The sequence below is a fragment of the Excalfactoria chinensis genome, chromosome 4 (assembly GCF_039878825.1).
Source record: "Excalfactoria chinensis isolate bCotChi1 chromosome 4, bCotChi1.hap2, whole genome shotgun sequence".
In the NCBI taxonomy this organism is placed as follows: Eukaryota; Metazoa; Chordata; class Aves; order Galliformes; family Phasianidae; genus Excalfactoria; species Excalfactoria chinensis.
Window position 1 is genome coordinate 63,517,150 of NC_092828.1, and position 21,072 is coordinate 63,538,221.

Consider the following 21,072-nt stretch of genomic DNA (forward strand, 5'->3'; position numbering starts at 1 on the left):
TTAAAGCTGATTACAATGTCTGCTTCAAAGAGGAACAACAATTTTCTTGTTGAAATATGCTGTATTTTCAGCCTTTTTCAATATTATGAATATTTTTATTACATCTATGTCTTCTAAAGTTATTAAAATGTATTATGTATTTCATAGGATAACTCCTAAGCCATTAATGAGGGGACAAAATAGATCTGGGGCTGTGATAAACTCTTGTGAAAATCTGCTTCTAGTGCAGCCTCTCATGACTGCAAGTCATTGATTGCTAGTATCTGAAAATCACTTTCAACTAGTTTTGTCATGAACGTACAGCATGATTACACAAATAGTGAGTGTTCTTTCTGGTGTGGCTTACAAGATTGCAGTGTAAGAGCATGACAAGTGCTGGCAAAATCAAAGTACTTGAATTCTATTATACCTTTGTTTTCTAAAAATACTTCCATAGAATGAAACTTGATCTATTACTATTTGTCTGATAAAGCTCTGTAGCATTGTTCATCTTCTGAGTGTTCACAAGTTATTTGAGTATTTATTTCAGTGTATTTCCCAGAAATATTCTGAGGTAATCTTTTCCTTATTCACCCCCTTTTTTATTTTTTTTTTCTATTTCATTCATTTCTGAACTAACCATACATTTTCTTCCCTTCAGTTTCTCAGCAGCTTCAGGTTTTCCCAGTCAGTTCAAATTCAACTAAGTTGAAATGTTCTAGACTATAAAAATATTCTCAGAATATTCTTTTTCACTCTACATAGAGGTTGTATATGTTTATATTAGGTAATCATGATGACATAATACTACTGTCTGTGGAGATTTCCTGCAATCTCTCTAACAAGAAGTTTCACCAAGTCATGGATTTGATCACAATCTTCCACATATATGTGCATGCATACTGTCATTCACACTTAAAAATTATATCAGTTGATCACAGGAACTTGATTTGGGGATATTCTAAAGGTAAGCAAGTATGTAGGCAAGTATGTAATACCTACCTGGAACTTGGTTTACATACAAATACAACAGAACATGGGATTCTTCAGTAAACTTACTGTAAAAAATGTGTTGTTGTATTCATAACAATTGAATGTACACAAAAACACTTTTTTTTTTTTTTTAAAAATTTCTCTGAATATTCATTATTCTATTATTTTGCCATGGAAAAGAAAATACTGTTTTACTGTTTTTTTTTTTTTCCATCTTGTGGCAGAAGTAGTCTTTTATACAGAACATAAAGAGATTGGTTTGGCAGCTGTTGACAGGTAGCTCTTTGAATTGGAAGGTAGCACAGCTTAATGAAATATATGACTGTCATTTAATCTTTCCAACTCTGTAAGAGTAGGTATAAGAACAGTGCTCATGTATATCAAAATATCGTGCATAGTAATTGTTCCAGAAATATAACTGTTCTCATCTTTACTGTAATAACAGTAAAGTTGCATGAGTCATGTCTAGAGATGACATACATTATTTGACGTTCTTCCCATGGATTGTAATTGCTTGTCTCTAGTTCACCAAACAACTACTTAAGGTGACAGTTGAAGAACGTTGGGTTCATTTACTACTGAACAGGTTTTCAAACAGGCAGAATATAAGTAAACAAATCGCATCTTTATATGGAAAACTTTACAGTACAGAAATGAGGAATTTTTCATCCTGAAATACACTGCCAGGAGACCCTGTTGTGGTACTTTCACTCCATCTGTTTTCAAAGCTATGTATTTCTGTGCAGTGCTTAGAAGTAAGAAATTGCTATTATTCTGTCTTGAAACAAGATATGCAAAAACTCAAAACAGTTGAGGCAGCCCTAAAATCAGACATACAAATGAGATGTACTGAAAATCCAATGCGGAGAATCATGCTCAGAAGATAAAAAACTAGATATATTAAAATGTGAAGTGGATTCTTTTTGTGCGTATGAAGGATTGGGGTGAAAATAGCACAAATAACCAACCATTCATAAAATTAAATAATTCTACAAAAGATGAATTCCTTGAAAAATACACAGTGATATATTTTTCCCATATGAAAACTCAATATTAAAGATGAATAAATTAAAACTATTTTGATTCTGTTTGTAATATTATACTTTGTAGTTATGTTCCTGAGTTTTTCTGCTGCTTCATGCATTCAGATATTTTTCCCCCAAATCCCACAATGAACAATTTTGTCGTGTTCCTAACACTTCCTCTACTAGAAATGTACAGTGTTTCCTGATATTCTACATGCCATAAATTTCTTTCTCTGTGAAGTTTTTCAAGTGTGTTACCTGCTTTGCTGCCAATTTATTGAGCTGAACATTGAGGGATATCTAACCTGTCTTTGCTTTACAGAGCTATTTTTGTAATATCCCAGTGTGTTGTTCATTTAGAGAACAAAGACAAGAATTTTGAACTAGAATTATATTCCTGGTTTCATTAGCTGCTGCTATTAAATTGTCGCTAAAGCCTATTGATTTATTTCTGATTTATAATAGCACCTTGTTTCTGGAGATGGAGAGTGTAACTGTGCCCACCTGTCCATACAATGAGTTCAGTGCATGTAAAATTCTAGCATAGCTGTGAATGGGAATATCGAGTTGATACTGTTGTGTACTGACCTTGCACTCACTTAATCAGGTTTCAGTGCCCATGACAGGTGCGAGGCACTGGTTTTTTATACATTTGAGAGGACACTGTTTCTTTCAAATAGAATGAAGCAGGCACCTTCAAAGAAAATTAATTCAGAGGACTAAAGTCACATTCCATACCTATCATGTTGTCTGGGGCAACTTTGAAGTGTTTATTACTTTCTTCAGCAACACTTGAGTGATACAAAGTGGAAATACTGGAGTCTTAAAAGAAAAAGCATAATAATGTATTTCTTTGATTTATACTCCTCATGTTTGATACTCAGTATTTTAAATAAATAAATAGAAATAGAATTTGTACGTCCAGTTGTAAATGGTCTCATTGAATTCAATTGCTAACTGACTCAGTGCCTAAAGCATTCTTGTAAGCATCCTGAAAAGAAAGTATTTGTAGATTTGACTCCCGAATCTACTAAGGCTGAATGGTAAAATACTCAGACCTTAAAATAGGCAACAGAAATATATATTAAATTCAGGCTATGATCTATTCTACTGACACTGACAATTATTTCATGAATTAAAATATGAGTTATGCCATGTGCTGTCTGGAAGGAAGTCTGGTGGATATCATGTACATTCAATGGGCATTCCTGTACAGTCAGGGCAACAGTCCAGGTACACAGTGAGGTAACCAGTTTTGTCAGCCTCTGTAAGGAAGGCAATGTTATTTATAAATTAGCTTTCAATCAGAAGAGATCTGTTATAGTGTTTTGTTTTGTCAAATTAAAGACTATATTAGCCATGCTGTCCTTCGAACATGCCTTTTTTTGAGTAAAGGTAGCACATTCAGCACTGAGCTGTGATTATGGTTTTGTGTAGATGCACAACATTTGAGATACTCTCAATCTTCTAGTATTTCATCTCTTTGATGCTGGAAATGGTGCAAAAAGATATTTCAGCATGGTGAAATTCAAGTGGAGAACTACATGACAGTTTGACAAGATTAGAAGTGCAGCAGTGTTAAAAGTTGATAAAATACTATGAAATCATAGAAATGAACTGTGTTTAAATCATTCTATCTGCATACCAGTGGAAACCTCATCAGCCCTTTCAGCAACATCTTTTATATAGCTACATTGTGTGCCCCAACTCCTTCCTCAGTTTTGGACAAGAGAAACTTTGACTTTAGGATTTGCCAGAAATCCAGTTATTTGTATGATATAATTGCATGAAACTGGTGTTACATACCTGAAGAGAACAGGGAATATAGGTCACAAATTCTTAATTTATTTATTTTTTCTGAAATTGTGTGGTGCATAAAAAAACAATTTCATATTTTTATTTGTCACTTGAAATGTTTTCTGCTCCTTCAGTTGTTTGTTATTTGTCTTCTATCTGACTAATGAGGCATCTTCAATCCTTTGTTCAAGGATAAAGTGTTCTACATAAGCACTTTGCTCTTTTCCTTTCCTTATCTATGAGCATTTTCAAATACGACTTGTTTGTTTTGTTTTCATTTTTTTCTTGATAGTATGCTGGTAATCTTACAGACAGATCTGTTTGTCAAGAACTTGTTTTGAAATAGAAGTGCAGTTTTTTTAAAAAGACTGACAAGATATAACGTTATTTTCTGTGTATGTGATCTTTAGTATACTAGTTTTATATATTCGAGACAATTCCATTTCCTGGCTAGATTTAGTTAAATTTTGCAAGGTTTGTGAATCAGAGCTGTAAGTACACAGATCAGAACCATACAGTTGAATCTGTTTCTATATTAGAAAACCTGCCACTAGAATTTAATTGGCCACAGCTTTCTATTTTGTTATTTTTTACTAGAATAATGCTGTCTTAAAAGTAGAAAATAAGAAAATAAGTCATGAATCCCATAATAGATCCCTCTTAATCCTTTCCTGTTGATAGTGAATATTGATGCCTTGTTTATTTGCTCATATAATATAAATAAATCCAATGCAGTCTAATTCTGTTTGGTATATGTCTAAAACCAGAAGTGAATTAACTCCTGCATCAAGTTTGAAACTGTAGACAGCTTAGTGAGCAAAACCTTTATATGTTTATCTAATCAGACTCCTTAGCATACACTGCAGTAATGTTTCCTTGCACCTGTGTCTACAGAAATTTAAGTGCCTTATGAAAGATCCCTTGAAAATATTTAAGGAGTTGTAATTTTTACTGTAAAAGATGTTTGTATTAATTCCAGTCATTCTCTCTTATTGCAGTGCAAATTAGAATATCAAGCTTGTGTCTCAGGAAAACAAATCTCAGTGAAATGTGAAGGACGTTGCCCTTGCCCTTCTGACAAGTCCACAAACACTGGCAGAAGTGATCGGAGAGGTGAGTGATGATAATTTTAACAGCTCAGGTCTAGAAGAAAATCAGATTTTGTTCATAGAAGAACACAGTGATCAAAAACATTGTGTATTTTTAAATAAAATGAGTCTTATTTATTCAATGATATTTTCTTTTGAAATTGTGCCTACTTCAGTGCACCACTGTAGTTTTCAAATGCAGCTATTTTAGTGTGAGTGATTGTTCTTTTGTTACTTGTTAATATTACTCTCTGCTCCTTAATGTTTTCAGCTGAATTTGCAAGAAAATGTAGGGTGACTGGGGGGAAAAAATGGAATAGGAAAAAGCAGTTGCACTTAAGCTATGAAACTTCTGATAAAGATTGTCAAGTAAAAATGATTTCTTTGAAAAGTGGATTGAAATGTGTAAACTTTTTGGATCACGTGTGAGTATGGAAACATTTGGTTGCTTTGCTCTGCTGCTGCTTCACTACTGATGCAGCTGAAGAACAAAAATTGTGGATAAGCATATTTATATTTCAGTAACTACAGGTGACTTTGGAATGTTGTTAAACAAAACAAAATTTGGTAATCCTGCAAGGAGAGCCATCATAGTATGGTAATACATGCATGGAATATGCGTAGCATGGCAGCCATGGACCTGAATTTGCCAAGAACAGAACTGGAGGTCAGCACTGAACTTTGCTAGCTGTATTTACTTTTTATTCTATGTTTAGTCACACTAAATTTGTGAAGCACAAGTGTCCTGTATCCTAACTGGTTGAACACCATATTAGTTTTTGAAGATTTATTTATTTTTTTTCCTATAGCAATCTTTTAAATACAAAAGAATCCAGAACTATACTTCTGACTGACATTAACATTGGGGTTTTTAAAGCTTTTTATTAAGCTTGATGCACCATTGTTTTATTGAGAAATTTACTGTTATGGCTTCCTTTACAAGCTCTAGCTGCTGACAAAAATGTATTTATTTAATTAGTTTTTTAATATAATATTTTTTAAATGTTTTTTAAAAAGAACATTTTTTGAACAGGTAACAAAGGTGTGAGCACTATAAACTGGTCTGTGTGCACTAGACCAGCCAATCAAAAACCAGCTCTGAAACATCCCTTTAAGCCACTCATTGTATTCTGTAATATTACTGATTATGTAATTAGATATTAGTAAGTATGTGTAATTAAATTTTGCCTGTGCTGCAAACTCTGAAAACTGATGGTTTTTTTTAAAGCATTTATTGTAAAATTTCATGTAGAAAAGGTTAAAAAATTACTTAAATCTGTTATTTGCTCACACTGCCAGCACAAATTAAAGCCACAATAGAAGAGACAGTCATGTGTGGTCAGTGTGATCCCACAGACTATAGCATAAGTGAAGTTTGCACTAGCAGTGATTTCTGGCTTGCCAGAACAGATGTAAGGATATTTGCCTAACAGTGGGTAGGAAGTGAAATTCAGACAATCAGCTGAGAAACATCTCTCTGTGAGTAACAGGCCTGCCATTTGCTCTGTTAGTTTTTGAATATATCACTGCCCTCCATTAAAAAAAAAATGATAATAAAATTAGCATTGTGTAATATGCTAAAACAATAGCATAAACAATATGTCTTATTGTTTCACCTGATACAGTTTTGTTTTTTACTTAATTTTATCTTAGTCTCTGTTTTCTCAAGTGGACTATTTTTTCTACTCCTCTACATAAACATTGAAAGCAACCTGTTTTGTTTGTAATTAGAATTGTTTGTAATTAGTACTGGTAGGAATTAACTCTTCTTGAAGATTTATGCTGCCAAGGGAACAAGATTACTTGTGCTTAGTTATGTAAAAGAGAAGGCAGAAAGAGCCTATATGAGTGCAGGAATTACCACTAATCCTGTCCTAACAGATTGTCAGGGCAAGCAAAATCAGGGCTTTCTACATGCTACATTTTACCAGAACACTGAAATTTGAATATAATTTCCTTACCAGGCCAAAGGCCAGGAGATGTGAGAAATATTAAAGTGAGTTGACTGGCACTGCTGACATTTTAGCCACTATTGTAACTTGAATACAAATTTTGTTGTAAGTGCTGAAAAAGAATCCAATTATTTTCTTTAAACTGAATTCCATTAAGTGTTAGCTGTGTGTGCATCTGTGAATTGCTTAGAGATTTGACAAAGCCAGAGACAAAGGAAGATTAGCGTTCCAGTTTCAGATAACTTAAATAGAGACTTCCTAAAACATATGCCATATCCAAAACATTTTTTCCTTTATTCCTATTCACCAGTTCTGATTTATTTTTTTAATTTTATTTTATTTTTTAACTTTCTCCCTTTCCATGTATCTAGGAAGCAAGTATATCTATGAACTTACCCAAAGTATTTTTGGTATGAAATGCCATGATCCTTTGGGAAGCAAAATGAAATCAGTATTCAGAAGAAAAAGATTTGCTTTTCAGTGTCTGTGCCAATCTAATCATAAAACTGCACAAAACTCTTAGTAGGAAGGTGTTTCTTTCTTTGCTCAATGTATGAGGCATCTGAAGGTGCGCAAGCTTTTCTGAAAGGCTGCTCAACCCAGTGATACATTCAGTAACACTGAACCTGCCCTATTTGCAGGGATTGTTAGCTTGAATCCATACACAAAGTGGCAGAAGACTTGATCTTGACCTATATGTACAAGTTGCTGACAAAACAAGCAATAAAAAAAGAGCAGAAAAATACAATCATACTAATCCTTGTTTTGTTGTGGTTATGATTTAGAGAAAGCAATCTGAGTATCATACAAACTTTAAAAAAAATAAAAATAAAAAAGAAGCTTATGGTCATAAGAGTGGGGAAGATGTGAAGAATGCTTGAAGTGGTGTTGAAAGGAAGGGTCACATACAGAAATGAAGATATAGAATAGTGGAGTGTGTTATGGAGTCAAGAAAGAAAGGTAAAATGGAATGAAAGAGTGAAAGGATCCCTAGTGACACCACCTCTAGTGACAGAGGTGTTAATCAAGAGAAGTGAGGAAGCATTAACAGGGCTCAGTCTTTTCCCAGCAGATCCATTGCTACATGTCCCACTTTCACCCTGATCCTATTGAAATATGTGCCAGGATTTGGGGCATTCAGGTCACAGTGGCACGTGCAGATGTGCACATAGGGATTTCACTGAGTTGGAATCTATTGGTCTTGATTTCTGTAAGCTCTTCAGAGTTTTTTGCCCAGTGTTTAAATGGGACCAGAAAACAGGAAGTCTTCTTTGACAGAAACTCTCTGCTTTTTATAAGGCTGAGGAGACTTCTGTCCTCTTGGCAGTATCTGATGCTACTTAGAATTTTCTGCTCTGAGGCAGTTTGAAGCTCATCATAGAAGATGAAGAGCATTTCAGACCTTCAGACCTTCAGTCTAGCAAAGAGAGAAGGAATATGTCAGTCCTTGAAAGAAAATTGTTTCATGCTCATTCAGGAGCTGAAGTGTAAGGTAAAGAGTGTTCACACTGAACTAAATGAGACCTCACTTTTTGCATCAGTAGGAATTCTCTCTTTAGTTAGACATTTCCTTATGTTTCTCCTTTACTTCTTATGAAGATTATATGGAGGCCTACTGGTTAAATAAATTTGAAAAGAAAAAGAATAGAAAAATAATATTAAAAGACTTCAGGAGGCGGTACTTTTTTCTGGGCTTTTTTTTTTTGCCTGGACCAAATACCTAAATACTGAACATGTTTTGAATGCCAAGGATAGCAGATAAGTGTGTGTCTGACAACTCAAACTATGAACAAATTGCTTTTAGAGATACCTGAGGAAAGCAGTCCATTGTCAATTGGCTTGAAATTTGCTCTGCAGATACTGGGGAAGGTTTAATTATCCTTAAATCCAAAAAGCTTGGAAACCAGAGACCTAGACAAAGTGTCTATCTTCTGTGTTTCTGTTAGGCTACGCTAATACTGATAAATGTGTCACAACATGCTCATGATCCTGGCCTCCCAAAGTGTCTAAATTAAGAATTTGACTGATGTGTGCTATAGATTCTTCCTGGTTTACATCTTTGAGTATCTTTTTCCAGGAAACAAGGTTGGAATTCTGTCCTAATAGACAGTCATGGTCCAGCTGAGATGCATGCTTGCATCCGGAAGCTCAGTATTAGCTGAAGGTCCTTCAGTTTAGACAGAAAAAGCTGCAGCACTGTGGGTAATACATTCAATCTCCATTTTCATTTGCTACTGAAATGGAAGAATTTGCTCTCAAAAAATTTTGAGGCAATTTCAAATAAGTCTTGTAGTAAGAGACCACTTCTTATTTTCACTAAAGTAGCAGAGGTAGACAAATTTGTGAAAGGGTGGGCTTCTCTGTTTCTAATCATCTAGAGAGTACAACATAGCTAGCATAGCAAGCTGCTATAAATGTCAGTCTCTTCAAGTCTTTTGCCAAAAGGAAGTAAAAAGCCAGTGCTGCATGCTGAAAATATTTTCAGTTAGCATATTTCAAATAATTTAATCATAGAACATAGCTGCTTTCTCAGCTGCATCCTATTTTACGCTGAATACTGACGAAGTGTTAATTGCTGTGAGAAGATAAGTAACAGTAGGATTAGAGACATTGTAGAATCTGTTACATTCTGTGTGCAACAATGCTTGAAAAACAAATAGCAAGACTGCATGCCTCCAAATCCTCTTATTTTATTTACATAGCACCATCTTATCAATACATGACCACAGCCATGCTTCATATAGTACAGGTGTAGGTGCCAAAAAAGAGCTTTTGTTCTCATTGCATTCCAGTATTCACAAAGACAGAGTTAGGGCCAAAAATAACATTTGTGTCAACTCCTTAATCTCTCCTTTTCTCTAACTGTCCTTGAAAGTAAAAAAAAATACAATTTTTTAATTGGCTTCTTTCCTTCAAGGTTAACTTCAAGGTGTCAGTAGCATAAAATCTGTATCTAGAACACTGTATATTGGACCAGTTAGGCCTCATAATATCAGTGCTCAGATGTGGAGTAGCCAGGAGAAGCCATTTATAAAATACAATAAGCAAAGTTGCCTTCTGAAAGGTGAAGAAGTTCATGCTGTGTTGTCAGGATTAAAATTTACCTTTCAAACTTCAAATGTGAGAAAAATGACCCTTCAGTGAAATTACTGATAGGTTACAGTGCACTGCAATGCTTATTTGCTAATAGGTTGTAGTGTTTGGGATTTACTTAGAAATAAATTAGTATGTTGTAAAATATTGCACAAAGCATTTAGTCGCAGCATCAAACTTTACACTGCCTTACCTGCTTCAGAAAATAAAAAATAAATTTAATTCCTTATAAAAAGAAGTACTAGGAGGAAAGTGTGCTGTTCATAATGGACAAACTACTCCCAGTTGTTAACTGTCTCAGAAGAATATATACAATAAATGGAAGGTTTGGGGCAGACACATTGGAAACATTTCAAATGTGTTAAGTAAATTGGCTTTAGGCAATAGTCAGATTTCTAGTCCACTGTTTGAAACTGCATTTTTACATAGTTCAATAAAATACTTTGTTACATAATTGCTACCGCAATTCTATGGAATGCAGCATCAAATTAATGAAAACCTCTATACTTCTTTAGTTGCTTAATTTTCATTGAACTTTGGTGATTGTTCTCAAAGTGATTTTAAATGAATCCAGAAAGAAAAGTGAACCTCTATTAGTGGAGGCACTCAAAACCAGACATTCGTCTCATCTACTTGGACATTCACTGTTTGAAAGTGATGTTTTGCTTTGTACTCTAACCACAAATATCGAATCCTGAGCTATTATTTCTTCTCTCATCTCAACTACTGTCACCAGTGTGAATCTTACCACTAATCTAAATATAAATAAGCTCTAGGGCTGTGTCTCAGTTTCCTTTTTAGTGAAAAAGACATGATTTGTAGGTGAGTATTCTTACTGTGCTAATGATTCTGAATTCTTTTGTGATTTTAAACAAACTACTAGTGTGTTACTGTACATCCATTTTAATCCTTTAGAAGGCATTGACTTAGCAGTAAATGTTCATTTTGCTTTAACTGCTTTTTACATGTAGTACTCACTTTTAAATCCCAAAGTGGTTCATCTTAGACCTACACTTGTCCCGTTATGTAACCTAAAGTATTATTTTTCATTTTGCTTATTCCATCATATACATTTATAATAATTGTGAGCTGTAAGTATACATTATTATGACAGCATAGCCATTAGAGAGTAAAGAGAAAATGGAGGCATTTTAGATTTTTATGCTGATACATTGGGTCATGCAAATTCTTTAAGAATATCTTTTCTCTCTCTTATGTATATAAGCTGCATTGCAGACAATTTTTTCTTGATCTGTAATAGAAGGTGTTATTGTTTGACTAGATTCTATTGCATTAGTATCTTTATCATTTGTAAATGCTGATTTTTTCTTAATGTAGAGTAATAATTTTAGCAGGAATTCATTTGTATTTAGAAATGATTTGTATATTTGTAATATAATATAAAGGAAATTTCACGACAGTGTAATACTGTATTATTTTATCTATAAGAGACTTATTTCATATTCATTACTGTATTTCTTTAGTAACAGAAAATTATTGGTGCAAATTTTATTCTTCAGATGAATATTCTGCATGAATCTTTTGTGGATTCTTCAATTTGGAATTTGAATTTGTGGAATTTGTTCTCTCTCTGAGAGAAAAGGTTTTTTCTTATGTCTAAGAACCGCCTCTGGTTCAACTTGCAGCCATTTCCTTAGGTCCTGTTTGTTGCCTGGGAGAAGAGGCCAAACCCTTCCTCATCACAGCCTCCCTCCAGGAAGTTGTAGAATGCAATGAGGTCTCCCCCTGAGCCTCCTCTTCTCCGGACTAAACAACCCCAGCTCCCTCAACCACTCCTCATAAGACTTGTGCTTGAGATTCCTCACCAGTTTTGTTGCCCTTCTCTGGACACATTCCAGGTCCTCAGTGTCCTTCTTGTAGTGAGGGACCCAAAACTGAACACAGTACTTAAGGGGTGGCCTCACCAGTGTTGAGTACAGAGCGATGATTACCTTCCTGCTCCTGCTGGCCACACGATAGGTCAGGATGCCATTGGCCCTCAATTCCATTCAATTTAAATGGTAAGTTCTTCAGGTGTTGAAGCTGTGGAGAGCAGTCCTGGGGAAAGCATTTTGAGATACATCTTCTGTTAACAGCAAATGGATGTAACTTCAGATCTGATGCTCTGTTAAAAGTTTTGGAATGCAATGCTTTTTTTCCTTTCTGAGTGCCTTTAAGAGTTTTTCCAGCATCTCTGCTCACCCTGTGGGTGCTCTAATCCCCAGTCACCAACAGCATGTATGTGCTCAGTCGGGTGGGGCTTTGTCAACAGATGTGTGTGCTTGAGGACATAAGCATAGCTGGAGTTACTTTGTGGCCTTGTCCACAACAGGGAGTGATTTTGTACCTAATCTTTGCCCTAGCTGAAAGTATTTGTTTCATTCCAAATGAGGTTCCAAAGTATGTGAGAATGAACTAACGCACTTGGAGTAGACAATGCACTTGTGGCTTAGAATTTATTGACTTGTTTGTTTTTTGTGTGCAGTTTAGACAGGACTGTTTAGGCATGCTGGTACTTTTGAGGTAAAGACGTATTATTTGCAAGATAAGTAATTAATTAGTCGTTCAGAGTTGCTTTCTTTTCTACTTAAAATAAGCTATGCTTTGTTCATACACTTTTCACGAAGGAAAACATCTCTATATGTTGCTTTAAACTGATCTACTAGGAAAGTCTGTTGTTGTTTTTTTTGATGTTTGTTTGTTTGTTTTTTGTTTTGTTTTTAACTTCCTCTTTTTTTCATTGTATAAATTAAAAGGGGAAATCTGATTGTGAATGCCTTGAGGAAGGCAAAGGTTTTAGTTTCAGTGTGTTATCCTGTGGGTTTGTATCCAAATATATCCAAGAGATAGGGAAGCCATCATAATGAAAGAAGATAATGAATGCTGTTTAATTTTCTGTTTCATAATTATTAATTTTTATGTAGGTCATTAAACATTTGATGACTCATCTCAATTAGAGGTCTCCCAAACATCCAAATTGTTAGGAAAGTATAGCCTGTGCTGCACAACAATCTCTATGAAACGATTTAGACAGTCATAAGAGCATGCTTTTTTTGGGATATGTTCCTTATCTTCTTTTGCTCTATGCCAACTAGCATTTATGGATTATAAAGCTAGAAGCTTAAATATGGTTCAGACCATTAATATGGTGTTGCATTTAATTGTAATGGCTATAATTGCCTTAATTATGTAAATGAAGGGGCTGTGACAGTCTTATGATACATTAAAGGCTTTAGAAGTGTGTCACAATAATTCTATTGAGGGTAAATAACCAAAGAGATGTAGATCATATGCTAAGTATCTGGATCAGCATTATCTTTCTGTTCATGCAGTGTGTGAATAAACTAACAACATGCTGCTATGTTTGTGTCCCAATTACTGATGTGATTGTAACATTTTCTCACTGATACTATTTTTATACCATCAATATGCAGTTGCATTTAAAAGTGATTCATCACACATCAATGGGAAATAACTGCCAGAAAAATACTTGCTATATAAGATAATTATTTTAAACTAGGTTATTTGACCCTCGTGCTTATTTTTGGAAGCTAAAACTTATGTTACCAATTGTGCAACCTACTGCCAAGCTGTTTTGTGCTGTTATAGTGTCAAACCTTATTTGATGATCAAGAGATCATTAGGAAACTCAGGCATGGAGTAAATGATTCAGTAGTGTTCTGAGTGAGTGTTGGATCAGTGGAGTACAGTGGTCTCACTCACTTTTCAAAGAATGTGTAATATCCTATTTGCAAATAATTCTCAGTAAGAGTAACTCAGTCATTAGTTTAATTTCCTGCTTACTTCATAACTTCAATTGTGCTATGCATGCTTGCTGTTAAGTAGTTGAAGTTATTGTTTTAGTAGATGGAAGTTGTCTTAGTCACAAACAGCATTTATCTTAGTGTAGAGTTTAAATCTCTAAAAAATCATGCTTCTAAAATACCTTATGAAATCCTGATTATTTCAAGCCTATTCTCTCAATGAAATAATTAACAAATAGATCCACCAAGATATATGTAGCTCTACTGTTGCTTTCATTTCATAAATATTTGAATGCAATTTAAGAATTGAGAACTGTTCTTTTTGTTGGTGCAGTGTATTGAGGCACTAACAGAACAATTTACGTGGCTAGAATTTCTTCAGTGATGCTCTGAAAAAGTTTATCTATCTGTGCAGTGACATTTGATTCAACTTAGGCTGCATTCATGTCATCTGAATATCCTATTAATGTCAAGATGTAATTTCTCAAAGTTTGAAAAAGATGTTGCCATGCAAAAAAGATGTATTTCCTGTCTGGGGTAAACTTTGCATGCCTCTGATTGTCTTTCTTTCACAATGTATCTTCCTCTTCCCTTTTAGTTCCAAAAACATATCCAACTGATCATGCATAATTGCCATTTTAAAATGCTATCCAAATCCTGCCAGCATTAACTTTTCTTAGATGTTACTGTATCTTTACTCAAGTTCTTGTGAAGAAGAACTGAACAAATATGCACTGGTATTGACATCAGCTAAATCTACTTCAAGATAGATATTTTTATATCTGCATGAGTTTTGCTATCGTGAAGGCAAATTTTCTTGCTGGAAAAGGAAAACAAAAAAAAAAAAAAGGAAAAAAAAAGCTGTGCTCTGATGAATCAGCACTATGAAAACATACGTTAGTAAAATAATAAGGTATTTTGTGGCTCAATTATTGTAACTACCCAAGTGTGATGCTTTTTTTTCTGCTTCATGAATTACAGTATTAGTTTTATTTTTTTTCTTGCTATCTTAATTTTATATCCCAGATAGAGATTACCTCACATATCAGAAACCCACTAAATAAAACATAAAAGTCTTCATGAAAGGCAAAAGCCAGCTTCGGCCCTGAAGGCACAAAGATCCATGTAATTAACTGCAATATCTGTTTTAACTGTTGTTCCTGCTGATACTGCAAGATCAAGTGCTGTAGTCACCTTGTATGCAAGCATCAGCAGTTGTTCAGTTGTATCAAACTGTAAGCCTTGGCTCATTAACATGGTGACATTGTTATGATGCCACTAATAAATGTATGATGAATGCTAGTGAGAAGCACTCAGCATTAAAAAACATAACTATCCCCTAAATCCGAGGGGCTTTGAAAAATGGGTTTGTGTTGGGATTTATTAGTGCTGAAATGCTGTTTTTAAGAGAAAGAATCATGTGTTTACGGTTACTTAAAAAAAAAAAAATCAGGTATTTTTACATATTGAATAGTAATCTCTGTCAAAAATGTTAACTGTGCTTAACTTGCTTGTAGTAGAGGTTTATTGTAAACTCCTATGACTTAAAAAGAGAAATGTAAACTGAGCCTTTGATGAAACTAAGTACTGAAGAGGTTTTTTTTCTGTTTCGTCTTTTCAGAGACATTGTCACCTTACCTGAATTTAGATGTAGATGAAAGTTTTAGGTGGGTTTATAACCCAGTTTACTGTGTCTTAAAGGAATTTTTTTTCTCTATATTTTCTTTCAAGGTTAATATTTGATCTCTTACAGTATTTTTATATGTGCAGTAGAAGAACATGAAAAGAGACTTCAGCAACCATTAATATACTATTATTTAGTTAATTTATTTCTGAAGAGTTAACTTCAGAAGTGGGAGAACAAAATGTGCATTGTTTGGCAAGTGAATAGGATATTATGGTAGCTCAGAAAAACAAAATCAAATGTACATTCTACCCTTTTATTTTAAAACAAAGAAAGCAATGGAAAAAGGCATCAGAGTAAAGTTCCCAAACTATGGCACAATAATATTTTTGTATCTGACAAATCTGAGAAAGAAATATTTTTCTTTTAACTGAAGCACAAGAGTGAGAATACACTTTGGCATTATTAGGCCATGAATTGAGAAATATGTGGCTTAGCATATAACATAAAAAGTAATCACAAAAATGTGACTTACAGCTCAAAATATATTTATCACAGAAAAATTTCTTGTCATCTTTTAAATGGCCATGTACATCTGTACCTTTCCTAGAAAGCTTGGTATTTATGGCATTTAAGTCTTCCTAGGCTTACTGGCCTATCGGCAGTAACCTTCAGAGTAGTACATTTAGGCTTATGAGAATTAATGGAGTTAGGATTTAGCTCTAAGTGTCCCTGTTCTTTCAGGGAGTTGGATTAGATGACCTTTAAGGGTCACTTCCTGCTCAAATGATTCTATGATTGTATGCACAGTTCTTCCTTAGAGGATTCCTCATAGAAAAATCCCAGTTCCATCCATTTTGAGGGAGTAGATTTGTAATTGCCTCTGAATAATGGAAGGGTTTTATGGTTGTGTGGGGCAATGAGTGAAAGCATGTAGATTTTCTCTGTAGTATATCTTGGCATGGAGACTAAGCACAACTTATTATATGCTTTCGTAGAAGCACATCAGTTGGCTTGGTATACTAGACTCTTCCCAATGAAATAAAGTGCAAAAGCATGCAGCTGCATTTTTGTTGTCAGCTGGTGAGGCTGAAAACTACCACACTTCAAAATGTAGTCATATAACTTTAAATAAAGCTGTGCCATCCAGTGATGTGTTTGTAAGAGAAAGGATCAGACTCCTTACCTCTTAGGTCTAAGGGGCAGTGAATTTTGTGGCAAGGTAGAGGTTGGCCTCTTCTCCCAGGTAACTAGTGACAAGACAGGAGGTAGTAGCTGTAGTGACTGGAGTCAACATCCCTGGAGGTATTTAAGTGGTACTTAGCAACATGGTTTAGTGAGTAATATTGGTGGTAGGTGGATGGTTGAATGAGGTGATCTTAGAGGTCTTTTCCAAATTTAATTATTCTGTGATTCGTTGATTTTTGGCATATTTCTTATTATACAAATAATCTGTTATAAGACCTTTATAACCTTTTGGAGACCTCAGTTTAAGTAATCCTCATGAATATTGATCTTTTTGTTGGTTCTTAATGTTTTCCCAAACCTATACAGATTTTAGTTATGATCATACATGGGTGCTCAACTTTAGCATTAATTTTTGCTAACTAGAATAAGTGTTCTAGCTCTCAAATTTCTATGTACTACAATATTGGTGTTCCTTATTGATAATTATTTAAAAAATAATGCTGTAGTTTGTTGTATTTAAGTCAGTAGTAACTTAGAATTTATCTTGAATTCTATTCAGAAAGATAACAAATTTAATAAGTATTTTCCCAAGTAATTTTCTTGATTGGTAAGAAGATTTTTAAATTGTGAACAAAAACATTCACTTTTTGTAGCAACTTTTCCAGATGCCTAAGGAAAAACAATATGTTCTAAAAACATATATTTGTGTAACAAAAGAGGCATTTTTTCATAGTTGGGGATTTGGAGGTTATTTTGATCACCAAAAGTTTTTAAAAGTTTAATTACTGGCAGGCCTTGTTTTTCCACATTGAATTCTCTTTGCAGACTTGAACTTTTTTCCCAGTTTTTCCAGTTCTCATTTTCTTTTAAAATTGAGTGTTCACAACTTCATCATTTCAGTGGTTTGATTTTCCTTAAAATTTCAAGAGCAAACCAAATGGCACTTGTATATTTTGAAAGTAAGATAGTATAATATTTTAAGTTTAAATATAGCATGCCATACTTGGATATTAATGCTGCTTTTTCAAGGTGATAATCTACATTAGAAAATAACTCATTATTTTTCCAGACTGATGTATTTTGTAAATAGCATACTTTGTTGTAGGTAACAAGAGTCATGAATAAGGTTAAAGATGAGGAGAAACTATTAAGTATAGGTTCACGTAAAGGAATGTTGACGATCTATGACATGATCTATCTAGGATCTCTCTGGTGGACTAAATCAAAGTATATTCATGAATGGGCATTCAAAAGTTATTTTTAAGATTACGAAGAAACCAATACTTGCTTACCAGCTTTATTAGCTCTTGCTAATGAAAGGCACCCTGTAGTTGTAGTATCTGGGAGATAAGAAAAGAAAAAAATATTTTCTGTGATTATAAAGTATTTTTAGTCAATCTTTAAAAGAAAACCCAATTATTGTAATCTTTGAAGCTTTAATGTATGTTTTATTTTTATATTTTTATACCATTCACAGTTGCAAAGGAAATGTTTCCAGTACTTTATTCTTATTGTAATTTCTAATTTCAACTTGGAACTGTTATGATTCAAAAATATTATAGATATAATTCAAAGAAATCAATTACAAGTGAAGTTACTGGCTAGCTTCAAAAATTAAAGATTGAAGATCTATTGTGCTTTCTACACAAGATGTTCCACTAGGTCATGGTAATGGCAACTGTTGGCCATGCTACATATTATGTCCTGCAGCAGTCTTCCCTTCCTGTTTTTCATTTAATCATGTATAGTATCAGTAGATAACACTTTCATCTGTCTTTGGCGTTTTTAACAGGTCAGTGGTGGCAAAAACCTTAAAGTGGCTGTAATGGTTTTGCATACACTGTGGTTCTATAATCAACACCAAAATAGTGGTGATGCTCTGAAAATATGTCAGCCTTCCACTACTGCTGTCAGGGGTGAGCCAAGAGGATGAATGTTGTGTTCTTCAACTGGCTATTCACCTTGACTGAGGAACCGGATTACTTTTGCTAGCTATAAAAATTTGTATCTGGCTTAAGAAAGGCTTTATGCACAAGTGGTTAGAGATGAGACAAATGTTACATGGTCAGTATGTTGTACTGAGCTAGATGAACCTTTTACGTGACATACTGTTGCCACCATTTCATAATTAGTCAGGGGCTAAGTTGTAAAGAAGTTGGTTCCAGTATTTATAGGCCATATCATATTTACGAGAGGAAAATGGTGGGTTCAGGTAAATAGTACAATCTTATAAATAATGATGTAATGAAGCACTTGATGGGATTTGCAACTTGTGCAACACAAGTTTACCCTTATGAAATAACGAGTAAATAATGAATAGGTTTCAGGAGGATCTTTATTGCACAGTTATTCATTTATTTTTTTCACTTATTCTTTCATAAAAATGAAGTCTATTTTCTTGAGACATGAAACATGCTCATAGTTGAAAATGGTCAGGTTCTTCACTACCATCTTAAATTGGCTGAACCCAGTATGTCTATGAGCCATGGTAAGCTTTCTCCCCCTGCTTGATCCACAAAATATTACTCTGCTCTCTTTCCAGGACAGTTATGATAACTTGCTCTAGGAGACAAGACATTAGACTTGATAGAGTTTGGTCTTATCTGAAGCTGATCTGAAGCCACTCATGCTTAGCAGGCATAAAATTGGCATTCATGATGATGGAAAGCTATTGTTTTTACTGCAGTCAAAATTTCTCTTCTGCTTCTACAAAGCTTGTTCTTCCTGCAAGTAGAGGTTAAAGAAGTATGTGCAGCTTTAAAGTACTCTCCTTAGTTTTTCTTCTTTTTGTATATTTTCTTTAGATTGAAGTTTGATTTTCCTCTCTGATGCACTCAAATTATAATGGTTGTCATAGTTCTTGTCAGCTACAGCAGTCCCCCAAAGTGACACTATAGACTTCCTAGATGCCAAGAGATTTAGGCAGCAGAAGAAAGCATAGAGTAATTTAGAGGCTAAGCATTCATCTTAGCAGAAGAAACGCCTTACATTCTTCTCAAGAAAGTGTATTCACTTAGGAAATCTGAAGAGGAAGTGTTCTAAGTATGGAATCCCTCAGCATTGGGGTTATTGCAAGTTAATGCAAACAATGAACTCTCTAATGGCCTTGTGGATTAACTTCATTGTATGCTTTTATTTTGTTAAATTTATATGGGATCTTCTGCTACCAGTACACATAAGTCAGTTTCTCTTTTCAGTGATTCAGGTAACAAATTTTTACTCTCTGCAAATGATTAAGAAGCACCTTTTAAAAGAGTTCAGGAGAGTTATTCAACGCAGCAGATCAAATGGCAAATCTCTTTTATTTCTTCCTCTCTGGTCTTCATTCAGCTTAACTGGAAAGGCTATATAAACTTTCTGTTTTGTTGCTTACTGACAGGATATGTAAGGACAGGATGTAAAGTTTACTAAGAGCATGTGCTGTTGCTAGGTTCAACTTGATTCTAAGTATATGCATGGACTCTGATCTGTGGTGGGAAAACAGCAACGTTTTTAGAATCCAGTCTGCTCAGACAATACCTATAGTTTCTTAGCCTATCAGACAGATAGTCAGATAGTTAGTTTCTTAGCCTATCAGACAGAACAGGCTGGGGGAAAAAATAGATAGATAGATAGATAGATAGATAGATAGATAGATAGATAGATAGATAGATAGATAGATAGATGAAAAAAGGAAACCTTTATTGTTGGATTTTTTTCTTTTTCGTTAATTCCCTCTTAAAACTTCTGTTTTGAAAAAAAGGGTTCCAGCCTCTGGAAGTCTAGTTTCCTCTTCTGTAGAAAACTGTATGCTTTACTAAGGGAAAGCTTCTAAATATGTACTTCATAACTGCTTGATAATGAAGCAGGGTTTTTTTGATAGCCAGTTCATCTTCAGCATTTCAAATCACTACCTCCCCTGAAGAGTGATGTTAAATCTGTCCCTTTAAATAAGAGAGCACCCACAGGGAATATCTTTTATAAATGCCTTGCAGAATGAACAGTTAGCTTGCTCTGTAAATATTTCTCATGCTAAACATAACATGGTCTCAATTTTTGGGACATAGACTTGAGCTGAAGGAACACTGGAGATCACAAAAAGATGTATTTACACTGTCAGATATTGCAGCTCATTGGATTTCTCCTCTGCTCTTGTCCTTGGTTTGCCTTGGGTTCATTGCCAGACTCCCTGTTTCCATTAACTATCTGTTCCACTTTCAGTTGTGCCTCTGGGAATAGCTGTCTCCATGGTCTGCTTCCTGTAGACTGGGTGAAAATCGATAGTTTTATAGTCCTTCAATGTGTTTCACTTCAGTATCCTATCAGTCAGGCCCTGTGCCCTTCAATATTTTTGCACACACACCAGTACATGCTTTACATATTCTTCTTTTCTTATAAGAGTACTTTCAGAAAGTTTCCTTTCCCTCTAGCAACTGTAATTCAATAAGATCACTGTTAGTAATGCAGAATTTCCGGATTTAAAAAGATGCACAGGTGTAAAGATATTAGAATTTACAAAAGCTAAATAATTTTCTATCTTTGTGAATATTCATACATAGCTCATAAAAATTCTCCAAACTACATCAGACA

At 34.4% G+C, this 21,072-nt stretch overlaps 1 protein-coding gene across 3 annotated transcripts in view; it reads left to right on the top strand.

Moving 5' to 3' along the window:
• The window catches only part of SPOCK3 (SPARC (osteonectin), cwcv and kazal like domains proteoglycan 3), a 155,346-nt gene that overhangs the window by 102,413 nt on the left and 31,861 nt on the right, over window positions 1-21,072 (top strand). For all 3 annotated transcript variants that reach the window (XM_072334260.1, XM_072334262.1, XM_072334261.1), the window contains one exon: window positions 4,793-4,907. In XM_072334260.1, the coding sequence (XP_072190361.1) occupies window positions 4,793-4,907 (115 nt within the window). The remainder of the gene's footprint in view (window positions 1-4,792; window positions 4,908-21,072) is intronic.